Source organism: Embiotoca jacksoni, unplaced genomic scaffold (assembly GCF_022577435.1).
Source record: "Embiotoca jacksoni isolate LCO1_2020_lvr unplaced genomic scaffold, fEmbJac1.0.p SCAF_21, whole genome shotgun sequence".
Taxonomy (NCBI): Eukaryota; Metazoa; Chordata; class Actinopteri; family Embiotocidae; genus Embiotoca; species Embiotoca jacksoni.
In genome coordinates, this window is record NW_027185352.1 from 2,329,591 (window position 1) to 2,352,646 (window position 23,056).

Consider the following 23,056-nt stretch of genomic DNA (forward strand, 5'->3'; position numbering starts at 1 on the left):
GACTTACGTGCTTTAATTCTCTGTGGTAATTATGTCATAACTGGGCCTCATCACCATCATATGTCTTGTTGAGCCAACAATACTTTATCAATGGCGGGAACATTGATCAGTATTTAGTTTACCATCCATCCATCTGTCACTCAAGAGCATGATATCTCCACAACTATGACAAATATTCTGAAACAATTATTATTTAATATTTATGTATATATTTATATCTTCATAATTAATAAAATTGTACTAAAGTGTATTACTTTATGAACGCTCCACAGTAGACAAAACATTACATTTTTTGAAAATATAAGACAAAATATCAACTTTAAACACACTTTAAACTTTAAACTCCTGTTTTGGCTCAAAGGTGTGTAAAGCGGTTGGTTTACTTGTATGACTTGACTTTAATAGTTCAGTTCCTAGAGGTCTTGTTATTTTTTAGCCATGTTGGTCAGACATTTTGCACATTTCACATTTGTTCTTTTGTTTTTTTGATCACATCCTACTATTACTAAACTGCAATTAACTGTGAAATTGTCAATGTGAAGAACATTTTATCAGATTTAATTACTATAAAAGTTGCAAGGGCTGAATATATTCTGTTTTCACTGTTGATGAAACATCACTGCCACACAAACAAATAACATCAGAGCGATACATCTTACTGTCATAGAAAATCACAGTGAGAAGCAGTAAAACAGCATTAAAACAGCTGATCAAAGAGAGTGGGAGCAGATGAAGTTCAGATTGACTTTAAAAGGACAACAGCCACATAGTGAACAACTATCAGGGCAAACTGTCTTCTCTCTCGCTGTCTAAACACGGCCAGTCAAAGATGTGTGAGTTCCTGTGTGAAGGTAGCATCTCGGCTCTTCATTATCAGACTCTGAGATGAACTGGAGGCAGTGTGCATGTGGGTCAGCTGTGATGTAGGCCTGGGTTAGCACACTGCTCAGAGCTGTCTTCACTCCAGCTGTCTCACAGTGTGCAGACATGACACACATTCAGCAGATTGGCCACAGAAATGTGTGCAAATGAATTTCATATATACATATTTGACGTCTGTGGCTTGTATAAGCATGTTTGGATGTTGAAATTCTATAACATGTAGTCACAATTTAAGAAACGCGGTCAGTGTTTGATATATTATAATTATAAAGATTGTACTGATTAACACCAATTCATTGGTCAACAACAAATAATTAGTGAGGGAAACCAAAGGTTTATGTTCCCTTCAAACATGGAAAGGATGACCAAAAAATACAAATTTTAAAGATTTGAAAAATATTTGATAATGTTTTTACTCTAAAAGTTAACATTTTATTAGTAAGGAAGCTCATGAAGTCATTACTGCTGAGAGTTAAAGGATAACTGGGCTATGACTCATTTTCAGCCTGGCTTCACTGTTAACATGAAACCTGGGGTTGTCTGTGTTTTCCTCTATGGATGATGACTAATATGCGGTTATGGCATTATAAAGGGATGTTTTCAAATGTTTTATTAGACTATCATTGCAGGCTATCTCAGCTAACCTTCTCTGATTTATGAGATTCTTTCCGTCGGCCGTACAGCTTTGGTTGAATTTGCCTTCAGTTAACTCACCAGAATCTCTGCTCCTCCAAGTTTAGTGAAACATGCTGTATTTAATGAGTAATTTGTTTCTATAAAAGCAGCAGGCTTTACTGTCAAATTACATTGAGGTGAAATAAAATAGTGCTCAAATTAAAATAACAGCGACTGTGTTAAAAGCAAGCCTGATTTGCTGCAGACTCTCTCGGGAATCTGATGACAGTAACAGAGGTGCCAGTCACAACAAAGGATTGGACAAAGGTCCTTTGGGCCTCTAATATTTTACAAAGGGTCTAAAACATCTGTCACGACCTTGCAGGTCCTAAAGGAGCAAAAATCAGAACAAACCAAAACAGTGACGAGTTTTAGCTGCAGATGGAGAATAATAGGTGGAACTTTAAAGCTGAACTCAGGGAGATTTTTCTGAGAATCCGCCAAGCTTTCTGCTGTTGAAACGTGGAGGAGCAACCTGTCTCCACCGTCACATTAAACATTCAGTCGATTAATACAAATTACATTCTACTCCGGTACTGACGCTGTGCCAAATCTCCTGTACAGCAAGGATGTGACAAAGAAAAACGAAAGAGTGAAATTCATGCTCAACTAATTCAGACAGCTGTACTGACTATCATTACAGCTTGTGGCTCGTTCTTTTCTCTCTTTGTACACACCGTTGAGTCGGGTTGGAGTGGAGTTGTGTTCAAGTTTCTAAGCAAGGAATAAGGTCAGGGCTTAAAGGAGCTAAAAATGAGAATTGGTAGGATCTAGGAAGTGGACCTTGATGTCTTAAATTAGTCTTAAAGTGTTACATTTGCGTGCACTATTGTGTTACTTACTTCCACCCACCACCTCACTGCAGAGTTCTGAAATGAAATATTAAAAATCTACTCTTGTTGCATTTAGACATTTGAATGCCTGACACTCACACTTTTCTTGGGAGAGCAGTCTTGGGATCGAAAAACATACATTGGCAGCCTAACCAGCAGTAGACCTAACGGCATTTCTACATATGGGACCTTCAGATGTCTCAGATGCGGGAATCTGAAGGAAAAGACAGTTTACACTGATGTGACACTGATGGAGGGCCGAATCTGCTACTTCATGGCCCTTGCAGACAAGATGTTAAAACACAGTTGTTCGTGAAGGTGGCGCTAGGGAAAGCATTGTTGTTTGTTAGTCCACCACTTTTATCCAAACTAAAATATATTTTGAATATTTTACCATAAGGTTTGGTAAACATGACCCGGTTTTCTTTTTAGCCACCGTTAAGACAACATTTGTGGTTGCACGCAGTGTTCAAGGTACTCAGCAGGTAACTTGAATGTCTTGGAACAGTTCTTCTGTCGATTTAGACTGTCTCACTGTCTCTTCATGTCATCTCACACTGACCTCACAATGTGGAGATCAATGCTCGGTGGGGGCTCAGTCGGTTTCACTACTCCTTGTTCTTCTTAGTGCTGAAGATAGCTTTTTTTAAGACTGGCTGAGAGTTTGGGCTTGTTGTCCAACAGAACGAATCAGAGACCCTTCAGATGCTCCCCTAATGTAACTGCATGATGGATCAGAATCTAAACATCTATATACAAATACATTACTGACAATGACCTTAGGACGACAGTGAGAATTCCTCCTCTCGGGAATGAATATGCTCCAGAAACTAGACAGTACAGTACTGGACAGAAATGTTGAATTCATCAGGCTGTTGAGAAGGTGAACAAATTTGGCCATCTGTCACTTCCCCCTCCGTCCCCACCTTTTACTGGGCCAAATGTTGTAGGATACAGTGAAATACTTTGATTCTCTTCAGCCTCCCTGTTCCTTATCCTTTTGTCCTGTGTTAGGTGAGACAAATGTGGACTTCTATCGCTGTCAGGGTCACAGAGGGGGTAGAGGAGGAGGGGGCAAGTCAATGCTGCAATCTATCCATCATACTCTCTGTTGCCAGTACCTTTGGAGAGATTTAGGACCTTCTGTTACAAATTGCCATTTTTTTAGTGGGGGAGGGGCTGCCAGCCAAAATGAGAAGCAGTCTCTAGACCTTCAAATGAAACAACAGCAGTTTCTGGAGCATATTCATTCCCGAGAGGAGGAATTTTCACTGTCGTCCTAAGGTCATTGTCACTAATGTATTTGTATATAGATGTTTAGATTCTGATCCATCATGCAGTTACATTAGGGAAGCATCTGATGGGTCTCTGATTTGTTCTGTTGGACAACAAGCATGGGTGAGAGCTGTTAGAGTCAAACTCATTGTATGATCAGCAATGATGTCATCACAAGCTAGTTTCCTCTCAGTACAAGTGTACAGCTGGAATTCAGACTTCTCATATTTGTGTGTCGTGGAAAAGAATGGACCTGACCACCAGGTCGCTTCTGAAACAGGATACACTGTCATAAAACTGAAGTACCAATGAAGGTAGTTCTGGAAAGCTTTCAATCAAAACAACTATAGTACAAGGGTGGATTAAAATGTTCAGAGGCTGCTTCTGCTGCGTGTGAATGGTGAACAGCACCTTGACATGTACGAGGGAATGTGCAGGGGAAGCAACCCATCATGAAAAAGTATTCCAAGTTCTGCTGCTTGATCAACATCAACATCTGAGTCACAAATCGGTGCATCAGCAATTTCCTCATGCACCTGGAAGTAAAGCAGAGTCAAAGTTTGTGTCCAATTATTTGGGAGCAGTAGGTGGGGAGCAATGATTGAGTTGTTGTGGGCACGTTGTCATGTTGGATCATCCAGGTGTTATCTCCCCACATTTTATGTTGTTTGCACCAAATATTTTCCCTCAGATGTCTCAAAACTTCACTGCTGAAGTGGCAGTCTGACCCTGTGGGATGAAAATGGGTTGTGCTCCTCACCTGATGCACCTTCTACGGTTTTAGACAGTGACTTTCTGCTCCTCTTGAAACACCTTGCTCGGCTCACTGCTTCATTGTCATAGGCTTTCTGAAGCATTTCAAGGGTCTCCATTGCCGATTTCCCTCTGTTCTTGTCCGTGGAGAAACTGCTGATGCGCTGGACCAGCACCCGCTAAAATGCCTATAACTCAGGTGCTGATGATGACTAAGCAATGGAACTTGATATACTTACTCAGACAGCATGTGCATGAAGTACACAGAAAACGTGTCTGAATTTTTTTTTTAGATAAAGCAAGTGTCTGTTAGGTGAGTACTCTCAGAGCTGGCATGTCTTCAAACACTTTTTAAAGACAGAGAAGGATTGTGCTGACTGACGACATATTAGTAAGTTGCTCCCAGGCCAAGGGAGTAAATGGTAGGACCTTCTCATGGTTACCTTCAGGGAGTTACTGTCTGTGTTCGGAGCCCTGGGAGTTTTCAGTGTCGACCAGGTCTGAGGTTAAATACAGACAATATGGGGCCCTGGTCCGGGTGGGTGTGCATGCAGAGCATGCGGCACATTTTTTTTGGTGGTCCTTGCTCAAGGTGCTTTACATTTCGGCAACAAAATTACATGGGTATGGTTTTGTAGGAAAAGATTATGTTTTGGGTTAAATGTGCCACAGTCCTCCATTGGTTAGGATTAGGCACAAAAGCTACTTGTTCAGAGTTAGAGTTAGTTAGAAAAAGATCCTGGTTTGGGTAACTTAAAAGAAATTCCTGTTAACTTTTGCTTTATCACGGACTCGAACATTGCTCACTCAAGAGAAAGTCCTCCTTCTGCAGACTTCACCCCCCTTGTACTTGTTCACGTGACCTTTTTCAACCTGCCTTGTCACAGTGCATAAAACATAAGGTCCCTTGTGTGCATGTCTTACACATCATCAGTGTGAATGTGTGTGAATATACTCTTAATGGTGAGCACCTTGCATGGCAGCTCATGAGTGTGTGACTGTGTGTGAATGGAAAACAGTGTAAGAAGCGCTTTGAGACCGATAATGTGACAAAGCACTAAACAAGTGCAGACCGTTTACCATTTACATAAGGTACCTTGTGCGTATCTCTGACGCTGATGGCTGTGACAAAATGGCAGTACTTGATGCCCCAAGAAGGAGAATGTGCCGGTACATCCACATACAGGTCGCAGCAAGGTGGGGTTGGTCAGGAAAAAAATGCATTACATTTCCTGATGATTGTAGATTTTTTAGTCTGTCAGAAAGTTTGGGGGTTTATCAAAAACTACCCCCAGATGCCCTCTGTAAAAGATGCTTAGACTAGGGACCATTCAATGGGCGGGCATTATCCCAGGACCAAAATACGATCAGAGACAGGAAGCCAGTCGAGAGTTGTAAAAAATGTTTTAATTGAATGTGGCAATAGAGTTTGATACAAACGTCCTCACTCTGACAAATGATGCGTTTGTCTGGACCAACAGAAAGGTTTTCTTCAGGTTGTGGGTTTGGAGCAATTACACAAAGCCTCTATATGACACATCTGAAGAGTCACTCTTTCAGCGGTGACCCTGATCTTTCCAGTGTGTAGCCAAGTAGTTTTATTTGGCTAACTCGATGCTGGAGGAGTTTTAACCAGTCACTGTCAACCAAATCACAGCCATTAGCTTCGGTAGAGTTAAACACGTGCTGTTTGAAGTTGATCCTTTTCCAGGGACAGACTGATTTTTCTGCTAACAATGTCACCTCCACTTCTCTTCCTCTTCATCCCCAAATACAAATGGCAGCACTGTAACAGTCCCGGGCTGCTATCTAGGTGTGGTGTCGGTGTACTCAGAAGCTTTGCATCGCAGGAAAAGCAGATCCCGTAGACAGACTGGATGTCATGAAATTCCAGAGCTCCGTAGGAGAAAACACCAGGATTTCTTCTCTTTAATTGGTTGTTACTGAGGAAGTGGGGCCGACAGCCCTCCATGAGGCAGAATTGGGCCAACTAAACACTGACAGGACAATGTTGTGATGGGCTCAGACCTTCAGTTCATTTCGAGCTAACACTACGGATGAGAACCTAAGAAATTAATTGAATGATGGAATTCTTATTAGAAAATGATGATTTTAACAAAGTTTTAAACAGAACTAGTATGACGAATAGTAATAGAACATGATCTGCTTTGATACTAACACATTTTTAAGAATTATATCCTTTCTAGCCTTTTAGTCTGACAGGTGTACAACATTACATCAACACTAAACACAGTCAGAGGTCCACAGTATACTGATTGTGTGCATCATGCCATTGTGTTAGTCAGTCAGTCACTTGTGTGTCCACCAGAGTTGTCAAGGCAACTCACCACTGCCATTCTTGTAGCTATACAATTAAAAACTGCAGAGATACACTTCCAACCCGAGCAAACATCTAGTTTGACAAATTCTATGAGAAGTTGTTTCATAGTGTTTAGCATCTGTGAGCTCCTGCTCACACGGGTCTGGTCAGTCACTGCCCTCAGATTGACCCGACTTACACAAAATCATCGGCGGAGCGACACATGCAAACTGTAACTGGGGTCATGACATGGCATTGCTTTGACAGCTCTCACGTTGGATCTTTTTCTCGAGAGGAAAATACAATATGTGAATAGATTTTTTTGATTCTGATGATTTCAATTTAGTTATCACTACCTATTCATCCTGATAGGTACATGAAGCCTCAGCAGGTTGGCAGCACCCTTTTGAAAGTTCAATGTGTATGACGTACATCAGTTTAACATCCTTTAAATAGTGATTAGTACCCCGTTCACAGCTACGTAAATCCACACACATGCACACACACACAAAAGACATCCCACTCACAGTAGCCATGATCCAGTCGATGAGTTTCATGCTGTGATGATATTGGTGGAGGTAAAATAAGAGACAGCTGGATTTAGTGAATACGGGGTGGTCATGCTGTACTGTCACCCCCCCTCCCTTAAATTTACTAAAGCCTCCAGCCCCCATCTGCCCCACTGCATCCTCACAGCTGGGAGAACACTTGATCAGGACGGCTGTGCTGCCTGCTCTCCATTCTAATCCCATGGGTCTGGGTGTGGGAGCAGGGAGGAGGGCTGGAGGGAGGAATGAAGTGGGTCACGCAAAAATGAGGCCATGCAGGGCTTGAACTGTAGCAGGACCTCCCATCTGGCAGAGGGCTGCCCAACCTATCTGCCTTGGGCACAAACAGGTCAAGGCAGCTGCCTTAGGTTTCCACTGGGGATGTCCCCAATCTCAGTGTAGTATTTCCAATTTGTATACTGTTTGTTTTTGCACCTTGAGAAAATTGAACCTGGTTTAAGTATTTTATGACAGTAAATATATTCTGTTTTATATGTTTGGATTTGAAATGTCTGTATGTACATGTGCTGATGAGAGGCTGAAACGTGTAATAAGACAGAATGAATGTGGGAAATGTAGTGAAATTGACAGCTGCTTCTGTTTAAAATGCTGCTGTTCCCTTTCAGTGTTCTAATATTTCTTATTAATTTTATTTTGTTTCAATTGTATTTACATAGCGTCAAATTATGACATAAGAGCACACCCTTGTTCAGGTCAACATACTGTAGCACAATACAACATGTGGTTTTGTAGGTCTTTATAGGGCATGCCAATAAAATATTTTCTGCATACGTACCAGTAGATACAAGAGACTAAATGCAGGGAATAAGGTGGAAACAACACTGCATTTTAGGGGCCTAGAAATAGATCATACTTAAAATATCCACCTTGTATACTTTGAACAAATTTTGGTGCACTGAAAGGGGACTAGCCAAACGTTTGCAGGTAACAGGTTGACTGTTACTTTGACGAAATTATAAAGTCAAAGAGTAATGGTATCCCATGATAAAAAAGAAGAAAAGGAAGAATGAGGAAAGTTGTTTTTTGTTTTGTTTTGTTTTTTTAAATATGTCTCATTACGTGCTTAAAACTGCAGTGTGTACAGTACAAAAAAACTGAATTGAAGGTATGTCACTGCATTTTTATTCAAACATTCAAACAGCTCCATCTGGTGCCTGGATGTTTACAGCCTTATAGCTATTAAGCGGCATTAACAACTGTTGTTTGCTGCTGCTGGCTCACTCCCAAAAACCACTCACCATTGTGTTTTTGCATTTTTAAAAGTGATTAGACCACTGGCTGTGTTGCGGAAGTAAGAAGCTCATAATGTATGCCTGCGAGTGAAAGGAGGCTGATAGCTTTGCATGTCCCTCAGCGTTGGGATTCAGACCATCCCCCATTACAAGCAGGAAATACATTTGTAATGGATAAAAGACCAACAGGCTGCAATTATTTGCTGAAAGGTTTTTCCCCCTCACTAATTTCAGAAATCAACAAGCTATTTCAATGGGCAAGCACATTTTTATTTCCCTCCCAAAAGGTACAATAACCATGTATCTAGTTAATTGGTCATTTTAATCCGATATTTTTTTCCTTAAAACAGAACAAAGTTTGAATCTTAAGTAGTTAAAAATAATGCAAAAACTATTTGGGAAAAACCCTCCTTTTTGCCGTTTCACTGAGAGCGAGATGGGAAGGTCAGTTGCTTTCTGCCCAGGAGAGCTGTATAACCCTATTCCAAAAAAGTTGCGTAAAATGTAAATAAAAATAGAAAGTAATGATTTGCAAGTCATGTAAACCCATATTTAATTGAAAATAGACCAAAGACAACATATCAAATGCTGAAACTGAGAAATGTCATTGTTATATGAAAAAAATATATGCTTATTTTGAATGTAATGCCAACAATATGTTCCAAAAAAGTTGAGACAGAGAAGATAAAAGACTGGAAAAGTTGTGTAATGCTAAAAAAGAACACCTGTTGTAACATCTTACAACTAATTAGGTTAATTGGCAACAGATCAGCAATATGATTGGGTATTGAGTCTTTCAGCAGTGGAGATGGAGAGGGGTTCACAACTCTGTAAAAGACTGCATGGGCAAACAGTAAAGTTGCAAAGAATCTGGGATATCGTCATCTACAGTACATCATTTAATAAAAAGATTCAGAGAATCTGGAGAAATCTCTACGCAAGGGACATGCCTGAAAATCAATATTGGATTCCCATGATGTTGGGACTCTGAGGCAGCACTGCGTTTAAAAACAGACACAATTCTGTCGTGGAAATTCTTGCATGGGCTCAGGAACACTTTTAAAACCATAGTCTGTGAATACAGTTTATTGCTGCATCCACAAATGCAGGTTAAAACTCTACCATGCAAAGAAGAAACCATGTATAAACATGATCCAGAAACACTGCCAACTTCATGGGCCTGAGCTCATTTAGGATGGACTGGGGCAAAGTATAAAACTGTGCTGTGTACTGACGAATCAACATTTGAAATTCATATTATTAAGTATTGAATACCACAAAACACTAAATGGCTCAGATGGTGATTACGGCCCAAAAAAACCCTGGTAAAACCGATCAGTTGTGTGTTGCAGAATAGTGCAACTGCCAGAGACACTGTATTGTGTATTTGTTTGCTATGACCTTCCAACGAATTGTCGTGTTTATGCAATTTCTGAGTTCTTCAAAGGTGTATTTTTACATTTTAATGGGAGTCAGCAAGCAGTATCCTGTGTTTTCAGTCTTTTTGCTCAGCAAGGCTTAACGCTTGCTTCTTTTGAAAATGAGGTTCCAGTCAAAGTCAACAGCCCCTGGAGGACCCATCACAGTCCTTCATCTTCATCATCAAGACAGCAGAAAGCTAAAGACACATTTATAATTAACCTTTAACCAAAGGTTAAGCACCACTGCTCATAAATGAGATTAGACTGTATCCTCCTCCACAATCCAGTCACTCTGAAGCCTCTGAGCCCAAAAATAAACCTTTTGAAATGACCATTATGCACACATAGAGACAATAAAAATACACTCACATGGGCAGATATGCATATAAACACACACGGCCCCAATCCTTCCGTGCAATCATTTCCAGTCACAATCAGTAATGGAAAGGAAATGGTGTCTGGCTCAGAGATGTTTGCAGAAGGCTGAAGGGCAATTTGGCTAAAATGAGTGAGTTAGAAATCCATTTGGGAGAGCAGGAGCGATATGCCCGAGTCTCAGCACTGGAAGGAGGACCTCGCAGTGAAGGGGTGAAATGTTGTGCAATGTAATGTGTCTCTGGGTGCGGAGAATATGCCACAGGTTGGGGATTAGACTTCCTGAGGCGTCGCTGTCCACAGAGACAGACCAGCAGCGGAGAGGTTAATGCAACGCTAGCAAGTCAGAAAATGAGCCGGTGGAAGCGCAGTGCAGCTTCAGGCCGAGGGGAGCAGATGGTGATTGATGCAGAAGGATATTGAATGTTTCACACAAGCTGGCATCATATTACTCCTCATTCTCGTTCTCAACTCCCACTTCACACACAACTACACCCGTACCATGTGTGTGATTCTCCCCATTAATCAGAACTTTACACACCTGTGGGTGTGGATGCTCAACCTGAGATAAAATTGCCACTCAGTCAATATGTATGTATTTAGCAGAATTATATTGTCTCCAAATGATTTTGTGTTGCATAAGCACACATTGTGTGCACATGGTGTATTCAAATGATGCAAAAGAAAAGGTGGTAAAACTTGTTGTGGAGATCTGGTGTGTGTTAAAGGGAAGTTTTTGTCATATTTTTCCATATTCGCAATTGTTTGAATGACAATTTGACACGTGGAAAGTGACGAACACCATCCGACTTCACTCACTAACATCTCTGTTGTTCAGACCGTTCTCATTCCCAGCGTGTCAAATACTCCCATTCTGTCTCAGCTGTTGGTTTCACAGATACCAACAATATGCTTCTTGATGTGCAAGACGTACAGACAAGGTACCTCATGTGTTATGCACCGTGACCAGGAAGCAGGTTAAAAAAGGACTTGTGAAGAAGTACAAAGGGGGCAAGTCCACATTGAGAGGGCTTTCTCACTGGAGCGTGCTGTTCGAGTCCATGATAAAGCAAAAGTCAACTTGGAGTTCTTTCAAGTTACCCAAACCATGCTCTTTTCCTAACCATAACCAAACAGCAACCAGAAAACGAATCACAAGGAGCAAATTTAGCTAATAACACATCATGACTTGTGGAAACAATGCATTGACTTTGAACTTTATGCAAGAAGTTGAATGGGAGTCCTTTGCAGCCAGAGGCTTTTTGTTACCCAACCTCCCAGTGTCCCTCCGTTTTATTGCACATTATGGAAACTTTTTGCACACACATTTGACATGATTTTATTTGTCAGCTTTGTTTTTGCTGCCCCCAGGTGGCCCTTTACAGTTGGGATAATTTGGTAATTCTGACAATTGTAGGCTGTGGTAATATTTTACTCATATTACAACATGGGAAAACCATAAAGGTTTAATAAAAATGTGTTTGATTGGGTTACACTGTGAAATGTAGTTTTATCGTAACATATTTTTCCTTCACAGTTTTCTTTAGCTGTTTCCTTCCCTCTCAATGTGTCCCTGTATGTTTGCCAGGCTCAGGACTGAGTCACACTGTGGCTGTTGAAGGAACGGCTGCTCAGTGCTGCAAAAAGCTGTTGATTCATGTTAGTTCACATCTTCAGTGACCCAGACAAAATGATTCTGTTTCAGAATGAATACATAATTGCTTCTTCACAGGTAAATATTTGGAAATGGTTGAAGATATGTGACTGATTGCTCCATTTGAAATGTTGTAGATTTTTTTTGTTTAAAAAGCATTGTGTGGTGTCTTATCCCTTTATAAATATTTAAATTGGAGGACTGGATTACCTGAGGCATGAATACGTTTGAGAAAATAAGGAAAGCAGATGCACTGGATTCACAGGATGTGCTTTTCTCCTCACTTTCCAGAATAGGTTTTGTTAGGTACTGTTGTCAAAATAAAGCCATACACTGTATATTAAAACAGAACCACAGTCTGAAACTAAAATATTTTTCTGGTAAATTACTGTTATTTAGCAACACCTGTGCGGTTAGCTGTTGTCATCGGTTGTAATTTGTGATTTACAGTGTTTTAAGACTCGCAGGTGCCATATTATGCGATGGCAGACATTTCCTGAAGTGTGCAGGTAGCTGCTGTGGGCAGACACTCAGTTCAGTCTTACATGGAGTTACTTCTGACCAGGACATGTCGTTACACATCAAGCAAGTTTCTAGCACTGCCTTCTTTCTGCTGCAACATTATTAAAAAAAAATAGGAAAACCCTGTCTCAGAGTGATGTTAAGAAATTACTCTGTGCATGTGTTATGTTTAGGCTGGACTTTTGTAATTCATTATTATCAGGTTGTCCCAATAAGTCTCTGAAAAGACAAAAGCTGATCCAAAATGCTGCAGTACAAGCACAGGCAGGAGCTATAGAGAGATTAGATTTGTACTACTTTAGCTTCTCTTTATTGGGTCGTTATTACTATCCTTTTTCTGACATAAGAGGGCCTTAGTGACCAAACTCAAGCCTATATTAAGGACCTTATAGTACCTCATAGTACCTCATAGTACTATTATCTTAATAGAGCGCTTAGCTTTCTGCAGGCTTGGTGTGGTTCCTACAGTTTCATAAGTAGAAAGGGAGAGAGGCCCTTCTTCCGTGGAACCAACTCCCAGCTTGAGTTTGGGAGGCCGACACCTTGTTCACTTTTAAGATTAGGCTTCAAACGTTTTAATAAAGCTCATAGTCAAGGCTAACTCAGGTGACCATGAACCCTCCTCTTTCAGTCTGCATGCATTGCATACGATTAAATTGTGTCTGCTCCCTGTAGTTTGTGCTTTTCTGTCCTCTCACTCGCTGAGCCTTTCTGTACATGTCTATGGCCACCAACCTGCCCTGTGTTTATTGCCTATGCTCATCATCTCTCTCTCCTCTCTGCTCTAACTCAGCCAGTATCAGACGACGGCTGCCCAGCTCTGAGTTTTTCTTCTCTACTGCTGCCAAGTGCTTGCTAAAGGAGTAATTGTACTAAAAGGTCTTGACCTCCCTGTATAAAGTGTCCAGAGATGACCTATGTTATGATTTGACAGTATATTCATAAGATTGAATTGAACTGAATCCAGAATTACATAATCACAGCATATAACATAGAGCCCCAGAAAATAAATAGCAAAAATTACACACTTGTGTTTAGTTTAAGTCGGGGTTAGTGATACCTTGTTTAGGCCAGCGTGGCAATAGCTCATAACATTAGAGTAGCTACCGTACCAACACTGCTGCTTAGCTCTGTAGTGCATTTTAATTTGCATGCCAGTACTGGACTTTAAGTTGGAAGTGGAAGTGGTCTTGTTCCAGTCAACATGTTTGCTGGTTGGTTTTTGTCTTGGTATTTATTACACCGAAGCTATCTATTATTTTCATTGTACAAATATAATAGTTTGGGTTGTAACACACGATTGAACTATTGGTATTGAGAATCATGGATTTTCGGTCGGTGCTGACTACCAATGGCCACAAACATATTTTTATGAGGTCACAGTGACCTTTTCCCTGAGCTATGAAGTCCACATGAATGTTTATGCTAAATTTGAAGAAAGTCCCTCAAAAACGTCCACAGTCACTTTGATCTTTGACTCCTAACATCTTGGTACATACAGTATGTATATACAGTAGTATATCCATCTACTCACTTTACGTCTCACAAAATCATTTCATTTTTGCCTTTTTCGGGGGTAAATCTATAAACGCAAATGTCTGTAGATGTCTGTTTGAGCGAGTGATAAAGTTACATGACTGATTGATTAAGTTCGGATGCCACAACTTCCTGAGTCAATCTAACAACAGAACATCAGAACCAGAAAGCTGAACAGCCACTGGCAAGCTTACATACGGTCTGATGGATGTATGTCAAAAAATTTCCCCCTTCAAATGGAACATATTTCAAAATATAATGGCTGATTACCATAATAATCACCCCTTATAAGAATGATTTAATGACCACTAAGTAGATCTTTCTCCCTTTTAGACAGTATGGGACCATTGTGCGAAAACCATCTGTAAGAGCAAATTGCGAAGCTTGTGCACAATATAATGTAGGCTCATATTATTGTGGATATTTATAAAAAAAAATTGTAGTTCATTCTCTGGTACTACAATCACAGCAAACTTTCTAGTTGCATCCACTATACTGCCTAATATGTAGATTTATGTGACATTTGGTGAGTTTTATGCCTTCATGCCTTCAGTGTAATAAATACCAAGACAAGTAAAAAGGCTTTTGATGATCCTACAACTCGATCTGTTCTGCCATCAAACTGCATCTTTAGCTGACCAAAGCCAATTAAACAGCATTTAACAGCAGCAGAAATACTCAGCTAGTTTACACTTTGAAACCAACAAAGATGTTTACTGAGAAAATTCAAGACAAACATCCCAACAGTGACATGGAGACGGTCCCCATCAGCAGAAACAAGAGCATCAGATTAATACTAATTTGTGGTTATTCATAGAAGTCAACTGGGCACCCCTGATGAAAGGAAAACATTTGCAGTAATATTTGGAGGATGAGAGATCTGATGAGAAACTGGCTGCAGGAATTGTTTGCTCTCTTCTACTCTGACCACTCGTTAGGACACAGCTCTCATTCCCCAGCTCCCACTTTGAAGTGCATCTTCAACAAAACATTCAAATATAATAGGACAGGATAGACAGACCTGAATAGTAAACGTTTAGGCACATGTGGATGAGCACTAAATACAAACAGAACAGACTTGTCAGTGTTTTATTTTCTGTCCATATTAACAGCCGAGAAACAACCTTTAAAACCTCATTAAGTCATTTGTCATGAATTTGACAGTCTCTTGTAATGGCTTCTTTAAAACAGTATCTGTATGTGCAATATGAAGGGGGGCTTATTGAACAGTGGCGAGCTGCATGTAGATGAGTACTGGTTGGGTCGTAGAAGCCTATCGCCCAGTTATTCTGATGAGCCTCTTACAAGGGTTGTCAATTTTATTGGCCTTTTTGAAATCCCTCCAGGTCCCAGAGGATGACTCAAACATCAGAAAAATCCATACCAGACCAGGACTCTACTGCACAACACAGATCAACTTCACCTTTCTGTTCAGGCTGTAACATCATCTGAAAACGTTTTTAAAGCAGACTTTAGGACTTAAGACCTAGTTCAAATACTCCCCAGGGGAAGCAGCTCTGAAGTAACAGGACGTGTCTTTTGGGAGCCTTCAGGCTGAGCACGTGGATCACACATGAACACCATTGATTAATCAATGATGCATTATGATGCCAGACACCAGGGACGAGGGGGTAAGGTGGGAACATTCTTTGGATTTTACTCCAACAAAGAAGCACATTTACAGAAATAAATTGATCCACCTTGGATTTAATTGATGAAAACTACAACAACAAAAATATTAATTGACAAAAAAAATGTCACAACAAAATCTGTATGTGACAGACATCCTTGCTGTCACTGTGGGTTCTATCAGCAGCCAGCTTTCCGTGTCCATAGGAGTGATCCCTGGTGTCCTGTTACTTGGGTTTTCAAAGGAAGAGAGGGACAATCAGTCATTGATTTCAGCTGAGGCTAATTAAGCCTCTTCCAGGCACCTTTCCTGAACCACTCCCCCAATCAGTCCCTCCTGCAGCTGAGCCAAACCACGCCCCGCCACCACACTGTATAATAAGTAACCTTTAAAAACAAGAGCTATGACTGAATGTTGTCATCATATAATGGAAACAGTATTGGTACCTCCCATGACCTGCAGTTTTTATGCTTTTCTGACCGCTTATTTCATACAAACATGATATGATTCACATTGGGATGAATCTAAAAATGACTCATTGTGTTTGTCCTCAACCTCGAGTCATGTAGTCAGTGCAGCAGGAGGTTTAACAACATCCTTAAAACAGCAGCAGCAGTGAACAAAGCGAGATGCATCACGAACCACGCCTCTAAAGTTCTGTTGTAAATTTACCATTATGCCCCCCCCCCCCCCACACACACACACACACACATACACACATACGCACACACACACATTCAAAAGACATGCATGTTAGGTTTATTGCAGATTCAGTGAATGTGATGATTGTCTGTCTTTCTGTGCTGCTCTACAGGATAAAATAGGTAAAGATAACAGATGAATAGAATGGTAATACATATTTTATTATAAAACATGGTCAGGATAGCTATACGTGAAAGTCTCATATTAATAACACCTGCTCCCCACTAATGAAATAACAAATTGTCTGTAATCTAAAGAAATCAAAGACACTCACAATATGAACCCAGATAATAATTAAAATCATACAGAGATATGCATGTACACGTAAAGTGACAAATGGTATTGATGACATAGCAGAGAGATTGAATAAAGTTACCATTGAAATACTAAGGTATTATACAATTTTATGTTAGATATAAACTGAAAACATTTTGCTGACAATAGTTACCAAGCTGATGCTTTACATGAAACAGCAATTAGGAAGTACAGAAGATTTAACAACCTCTGATTTGGGATTTTGCTCCTCAGGCATGTGTACTTTTTAAACCGACAGAAGTGGATGAAATCTGTGCAGCCACCCCTCCCCCACCTTATGTGACTGGACACACTGAAAGACAGACTGACTGACCTACTGCCAGACAGGGCTAAAAATAATCAAGTATTAATCTATTTAAACACATTGCAGACTACCATACGCTCAATATACACAGAATTCTCCAGGATTATGAAAACATATCATTTAAAAGCTGCTGCGGGGGGGCTATCCCAGCTCACTTTGGGTGAAGGCAGGCTACATACATCCTGGACAGGTCCCAGTCCATCACAGGGCCAACACAGAGACAGACGGAAATAAAGACCATTCACGGTCTCATTCACACCTCAGGGACATTTTTTCAGAACCACCAATTAACCTGACATGCATGCTTTTGGATGGTGGGAGGAAGCCGGAGTACCGGAGAGAACCCACGCAGACACAGAGAGAACATGCAGACTCCACATTGGGTGGGATCAAAAATATTATTATTTGTAGTAGTAGGAAGGATCAGGATGTAATCTATCATGGTTTGATCAAATAAATCTCGTCTCTGTGAGCAATCAGGTGCGGACTGCACTGCAGATAAAGAGACTGTTATGAATGTGTAATTAAAACTGTCAGCAGTGGTGGTCCCCTGGGTTTGCTCATGTATATCAGTGCATGTTATAATGTGCATGTGTGTGTGTGGCTCCAGGACAGACGAGGGACACGTGGGTTGTTATCCTTGTTGCCTCTGTTTGTGCAGTTCAAATCTCCCAGGACTCCAATAATGCTGTTTTCAGTGAGCCGTGCAGTCTTGCCAGAGATAATTAAAGCGGACCTGCAGTAATGGTGTCAAAAAGAAGCAGCTCTTTTTCCACCAGACAGAAAATTACAGTCTTGGTAAGAACATACAGTAATACAGCCACTGCTCTTACATTATGTTAATAGTGTTGTGAGAGCAACCCTGCCGAAACACATAATAAATGCAATAAATCAAAATAAACTATAAATAAGACTGCTTAAACAAATATGTATTATTAACATTTTGCTTTTGTTAGATAGTTGACCGTAGAGTGACCGGTAACAGGAGAGAGAGAAAAAGGACAGGTAATAGTGCATTCCTTCTGCCTATTTTTTTTTCTTTTTTAAAATGTATTTATTCATTTTGCATTTGTGAAAGAAAGTAAGTGGAATGGCAGAATTTTGAAAAAAAAAAGTCTAAACGTTGCTGAAACTTTTCTTTACGCTAGGCTGCGGTGGAAAAGTTTTTGTATGGATCAAAGCAAAATGTGACAAAGTGCTGCAGAAACAGTTTCAACTCCAGTAGACAGGAAGAAATATCACATCTGTGTAGACAGATGAGAACATTTTAACACTCTACAAATAAATGAATAATAGAAATCATGATTCCACATTGCTTTCACTAATTTGGGATTTTACTTAATGATATCACTTTATTGTGTCCTCTTCTTGGTTTAATGGAACCTGACTGAACAATTAGCATCACCAACTGTTTGTCTCAACGCACCAACCTCTAAATATTCAGCTGACTGTTGTGGATGAAAACAATTAATTATTTCTCTGTTTTTGAAATTAGGTTTGAATTTGCATAGACACTTGGCTGTCGGTCCCCCGGGTATCAAAACAATTACACTTCATGAGCCTGACACTCTTCAGCTCCCAGAACACTCCCATTAAAAGTTGAGATTTCCCACCTCAGTGACTGTCAGATGTTTAATATATTGGACCTCCATGTTTTGGAGTCTCCTCTATTATTGCCAATGTAAACATTGTCCACTATGTCTAATTCTATTGTTGTATCATGAGTATGTTTGCTGTATTATGGGATTAAATGGGACCTGAATGTTGGCAAATATTCATCAAAGGTCTGTTTTTTCTGGTCGCACCCTTTCAGAAGCGAACATCGCAACAAGTCAAGTCAAAGGTTACTTAATAATGTAAATTTAGGACCGTTTTGCATTTGAGCTGGGTGACCTCATAATGTCCACCACAGAATAAGTCATCACCCTTCAGCTTCCACGACAATGTGTGTTTGTATGTGAGCAGTGTGACGGCGCTATCAGGTCAACTGTCTGCCACGTTGATCCAGACTGAAATACCTAAAAAAACTATTGATCTATATGATATCTGATTCTGAAGACTGTTGTCTTGAATCCTCATGACTTTGCTGAGCCCTTGACTTTTCACATAGCACCACCATGAGGTTGATATCTTTGTTGTTGTTTGTTTGATATGTTTGTTGTTGTCTCGAATCTTCATGACTTTGGTGAGCCTTTATTGTTCACCTTGTGCCATTGTGAAGCTGAGATTTATGGTTTTGATTGAAAAATAAAGTTGAAGTTGAGTGTTTAAAAATGTGATTTTGTCCAATATATTTCTTCATGACCAAATTCAATTCCTGCTAAACAAATGACATATCCTCAGCCTCAGCTATTATTTGTGTTCAGTATATGTTAGCAAATGTTAGAATTTCTAACACTAATCTAAGATGATGAAGATGGTGAACAGTACCTCCCAAACTCATCTTAACATTGCATTGTAAACTTATTAAGATGCTAACGTCAGCTCAAAACAGAATTGTGCCTGTAAGTAGTGTATTGTGCCTGAGTACAGCCTCACGGAGCTGCTGCAGTGCCTGTCGTGTTTCATCTCACACCCTGTCAAAAAAAAAAACGACATAATTTGCCAGTGACTTCCCAAGCTTATTTTAACAGCCTGCCACAAAGTTTGGGCAACTTAAAAAAAAAAAGATTATCGTTAGGGGGGAAATGTGGTTTTGCCTGATTGGTGTGCTGGTAGGAGACACGGAGTACAAATATGGTGTCAAAGTCAGATGTTTTGAACAGCCAACCATCCATCCTGGTATCCTCCAAAAGAAAATGTGCAAGAGGTCATTTACCAATGATGGTTTCTCCAAGAATATTTCCATGCCCTTAGACAACCTTTTCAATGAGTTCTTTAATTGTGGTTCAGTAACCCTACAGCTCAGCATGTCACTGTGTTTCTAACTTCTGTCTACATTGCCAATAAAAATTCTTCACACGTTTCCAGGCCAGGGGACTTTCAGGAACATTGCTGATTATATAGTGAATGTTGTGTTTGAAGAACACATCATTTCTCTGACAGCCATTGTGTCAGTATTGTAGTTAATAGAAATGTATGTTGAAAGTGTTCCTTCAGCGTTGACACAAAAGGGTCTCATAGAAAAGCAGATGGCCATTGTTTTAGAGAAGATGAGTGATTGGCCTGTGTCGGATAATTTAAATAATAGCTGCAGACAGCCTGTCCAGCTGAATCATGTCTGTGTTCTATTCTGTCCTGGTTTGTGTGTCATCACAGTGGATCTTATGTAATGAGCTGTGAGTCAATATTGTTTCTGTATTTTAAAAAAAATATCCTTTGTTGATTTTTTCCTCGGCAGGTTCCATTGGGAGGTGCTCCTATATCAAGTATCACTACTCCTCAGCTACGATACCTAAAAACCTCTCCAACAACATCACCAAGACGATAAGGCAGGACGAATGGCACTCCCTCCGTAAGTCTACAATCTGACTTCCTCTCTCCTCTTAGAGGAACAGCTATTAATGTAATATTCAAGGGAAAAAATCATTAGAAAGGAAGGAGAATTCCTGCAGGACCTAGCCCGTGCTTGTTAAAAGAATCAAACAACATTTCCACAAGAGTGCAATCACTTTATGCACTCGGTCATTCTGCGGTCAGTGATCAATAATCTTTGATAGTATTATTTTGTGGAACAGGAGAACTGCATTGTTCCATTCATCTGTACCCATTTTTTTCCAGACCAAAATATTTCTACCACTTCTGAGCAGGATTCTGGGAAAATGATTTTGTCATGGTCAAGGTCGTGGTTCACAGAGAATAATTGTTCCTAGTTTTAATCAACATTTATATTCAACTCTAAATTGACCTTCTATGACCAAAAAGCTCATCTGGAAACTGTATATTTGTGGTTCTCAAAAGAAAAATGCTGTTTCCTTTAAAGCTACTATCAGGTTACCAGTTCCATCCAGGCTTACATTATCTGCAATGGAGGGTTAAAACTGGCTGCAGCTTATAGCGTGTAAACTTTACAGTAGCTTCTAGTTGACTAATTCTTGCTTTGGTTGCCATTAAACTTGACTCAAACCAACCACCACTTCCACTGGAAATCAGTTTAACCACGAGCCAACTTCTGTGAAAATCTTGACTGTCGTCTTGTATAGAACTGGAATATTATTTGGTCAGTTAGTGAGTCTGTCACAGTCAGCTAACAGTTTGTTCCCCAGCAAAATATTGACTGTCATAATTTACCTTTGGTGAAATACAATAAATCTTACAGCCCCGGTGTTATTGCCCTTTACGGAAACTCCACATTGGCTTTACTTTTCAGACCTGGAGACCATGAAAATGTTTGAGTCTATGAAATATTTACACTCCCCCAAAGATGACTGATTTCTATTTTGATTTCATAGTTCCATGTATTTTTGGTCATTACTTTACTTCTCTTTTGGCAATATTATGTTGTACCGCCCCAGTATCACTGCAAAATGTGAAATAGACACACTTGTCTGTGATAGCAAAATGTGAGATAGTTACACCTGGTGCTGCTTAGGCGTGGTTTGGGTTACTAAATAAGCACATATTGTCACCTCCTGGTTTCGAACCTCATCGTCCCGCATGGCAGTCTGTGACTACCTCCTGATACTGACAAAAAATGTCTTTTGCATTTGGTCTCAAAACATCTGTTGCGGGACCTTGGTCACATGAACGCTTAAAAACGTGTAACTTTCACATCCCAAATCATTGCAATTTCACGCTTTGCTGTAGTGGACGGGCGTGTCTATTTTATTCTTTGCTGTGATAATGGTTGGCTGTAAGCTACAAATGTTAAAACAGAAAAGGGACGTTGGGATGCATTTTTATATGAATAAATTAATTCATATGAAAATGTATGTTACTGAATTTGTATTCAGTTAAATGATTTTTTTTTTTATTGTATTTCTGGCAGATGTTGTGACATTTGATCTTTCACAGGGGATAAAACATTTTTATTTGAATATAATTATTTTATGGTTTCACCACTCCAGTGATAGCAAACTATCCATATTAGGTCAGGCTCTATGAAAAGCTCCATCATCAGTATGCTCTTTGCTCTGTCCATTGCCTTCATCTGTGTGGACAATGAACACTTACTTTATGTTTGAGTTTTATTTTTCCGAGTCAGTCCTGGACCTGGAGGGAACAGACTGGAGGCCTTTCTCTCCACAATGCTGTTTGCCTGTTAGATTGTATCAGCTTGGGTACATGTGCTGTCAGAGGAATCCAGGGGGAGTCTATTTACTTTTGGAATACCTGCCATTCATGAGCCGCTCCTCCGGGCATGTTGCAGCTCTCGAGTCGCCTGGTCACGGAGCCAAGTGGAAACATGCTCTGACCTCAAACTGTCACCGACTCCGTCTGACTAGTCCTCGGCTGTCAGGTGACAGGCTTGGGAAAAGCTCCACTCTGCTACAAACCACAGAGGACTGCTCAGCTGTCTGTTTTCTTCTGTCTTCCTTGCAGCATGCAGCTCTGTCCTACAAACCAGAGGAGAACTAGTTTCTATTTGAAGGCTATTCGATAACATATTCAGGGCAGAAGATGCTATTATATGTTTTACCAATTCAAGTTGATTTACATGTAAAATTGTCTCTTTTCTTTTCTGGAATCTAATGAAATGGTAACCATGGCTACAGCTACTGGACTCAGACCATCAATGGTAACTGAGACACTTCTGGAAAAATGAAAAAAATATAATTAAAAGAGAAATTGTCACGTAGCAGAATGAAGATGAAGAAAGTGTAGATCAAATGTCCACCATGACATTTTCAAGGAGCACCTTGGTGTGTACAATGAGGCAAACAGAAATGCTGAATGCCTCCACTTGTCCTCTTGACCCCATTCCCAACACATTTAAAAAAAACAAAAAACATTTTAAGTGTTTATCAGCTGAGTTCTTCTTTATGGAGAGGTGTTTTTAATGTTCAGCACATGGAGTTGCTGCATTGCTTTTGCTATTTAGATGAAGTTTGGTTGATTGAAGAAGCCATACAGTATGATGTATTCCCTTTTACAAATTGTACAAAAACATTACAGTTTC

At 40.1% G+C, this 23,056-nt stretch overlaps 1 protein-coding gene across 4 annotated transcripts in view; it reads left to right on the forward strand.

Annotated features, from left to right (window-relative positions):
• The window catches only part of tmem178bb (transmembrane protein 178Bb), a 112,067-nt gene that overhangs the window by 36,709 nt on the left and 52,302 nt on the right, over window positions 1-23,056 (forward strand). For all 4 annotated transcript variants that reach the window (XM_069156385.1, XM_069156387.1, XM_069156388.1 and 1 more), the window contains exon 3: window positions 20,339-20,452. In XM_069156385.1, the coding sequence (XP_069012486.1) occupies window positions 20,339-20,452 (114 nt within the window). The remainder of the gene's footprint in view (window positions 1-20,338; window positions 20,453-23,056) is intronic.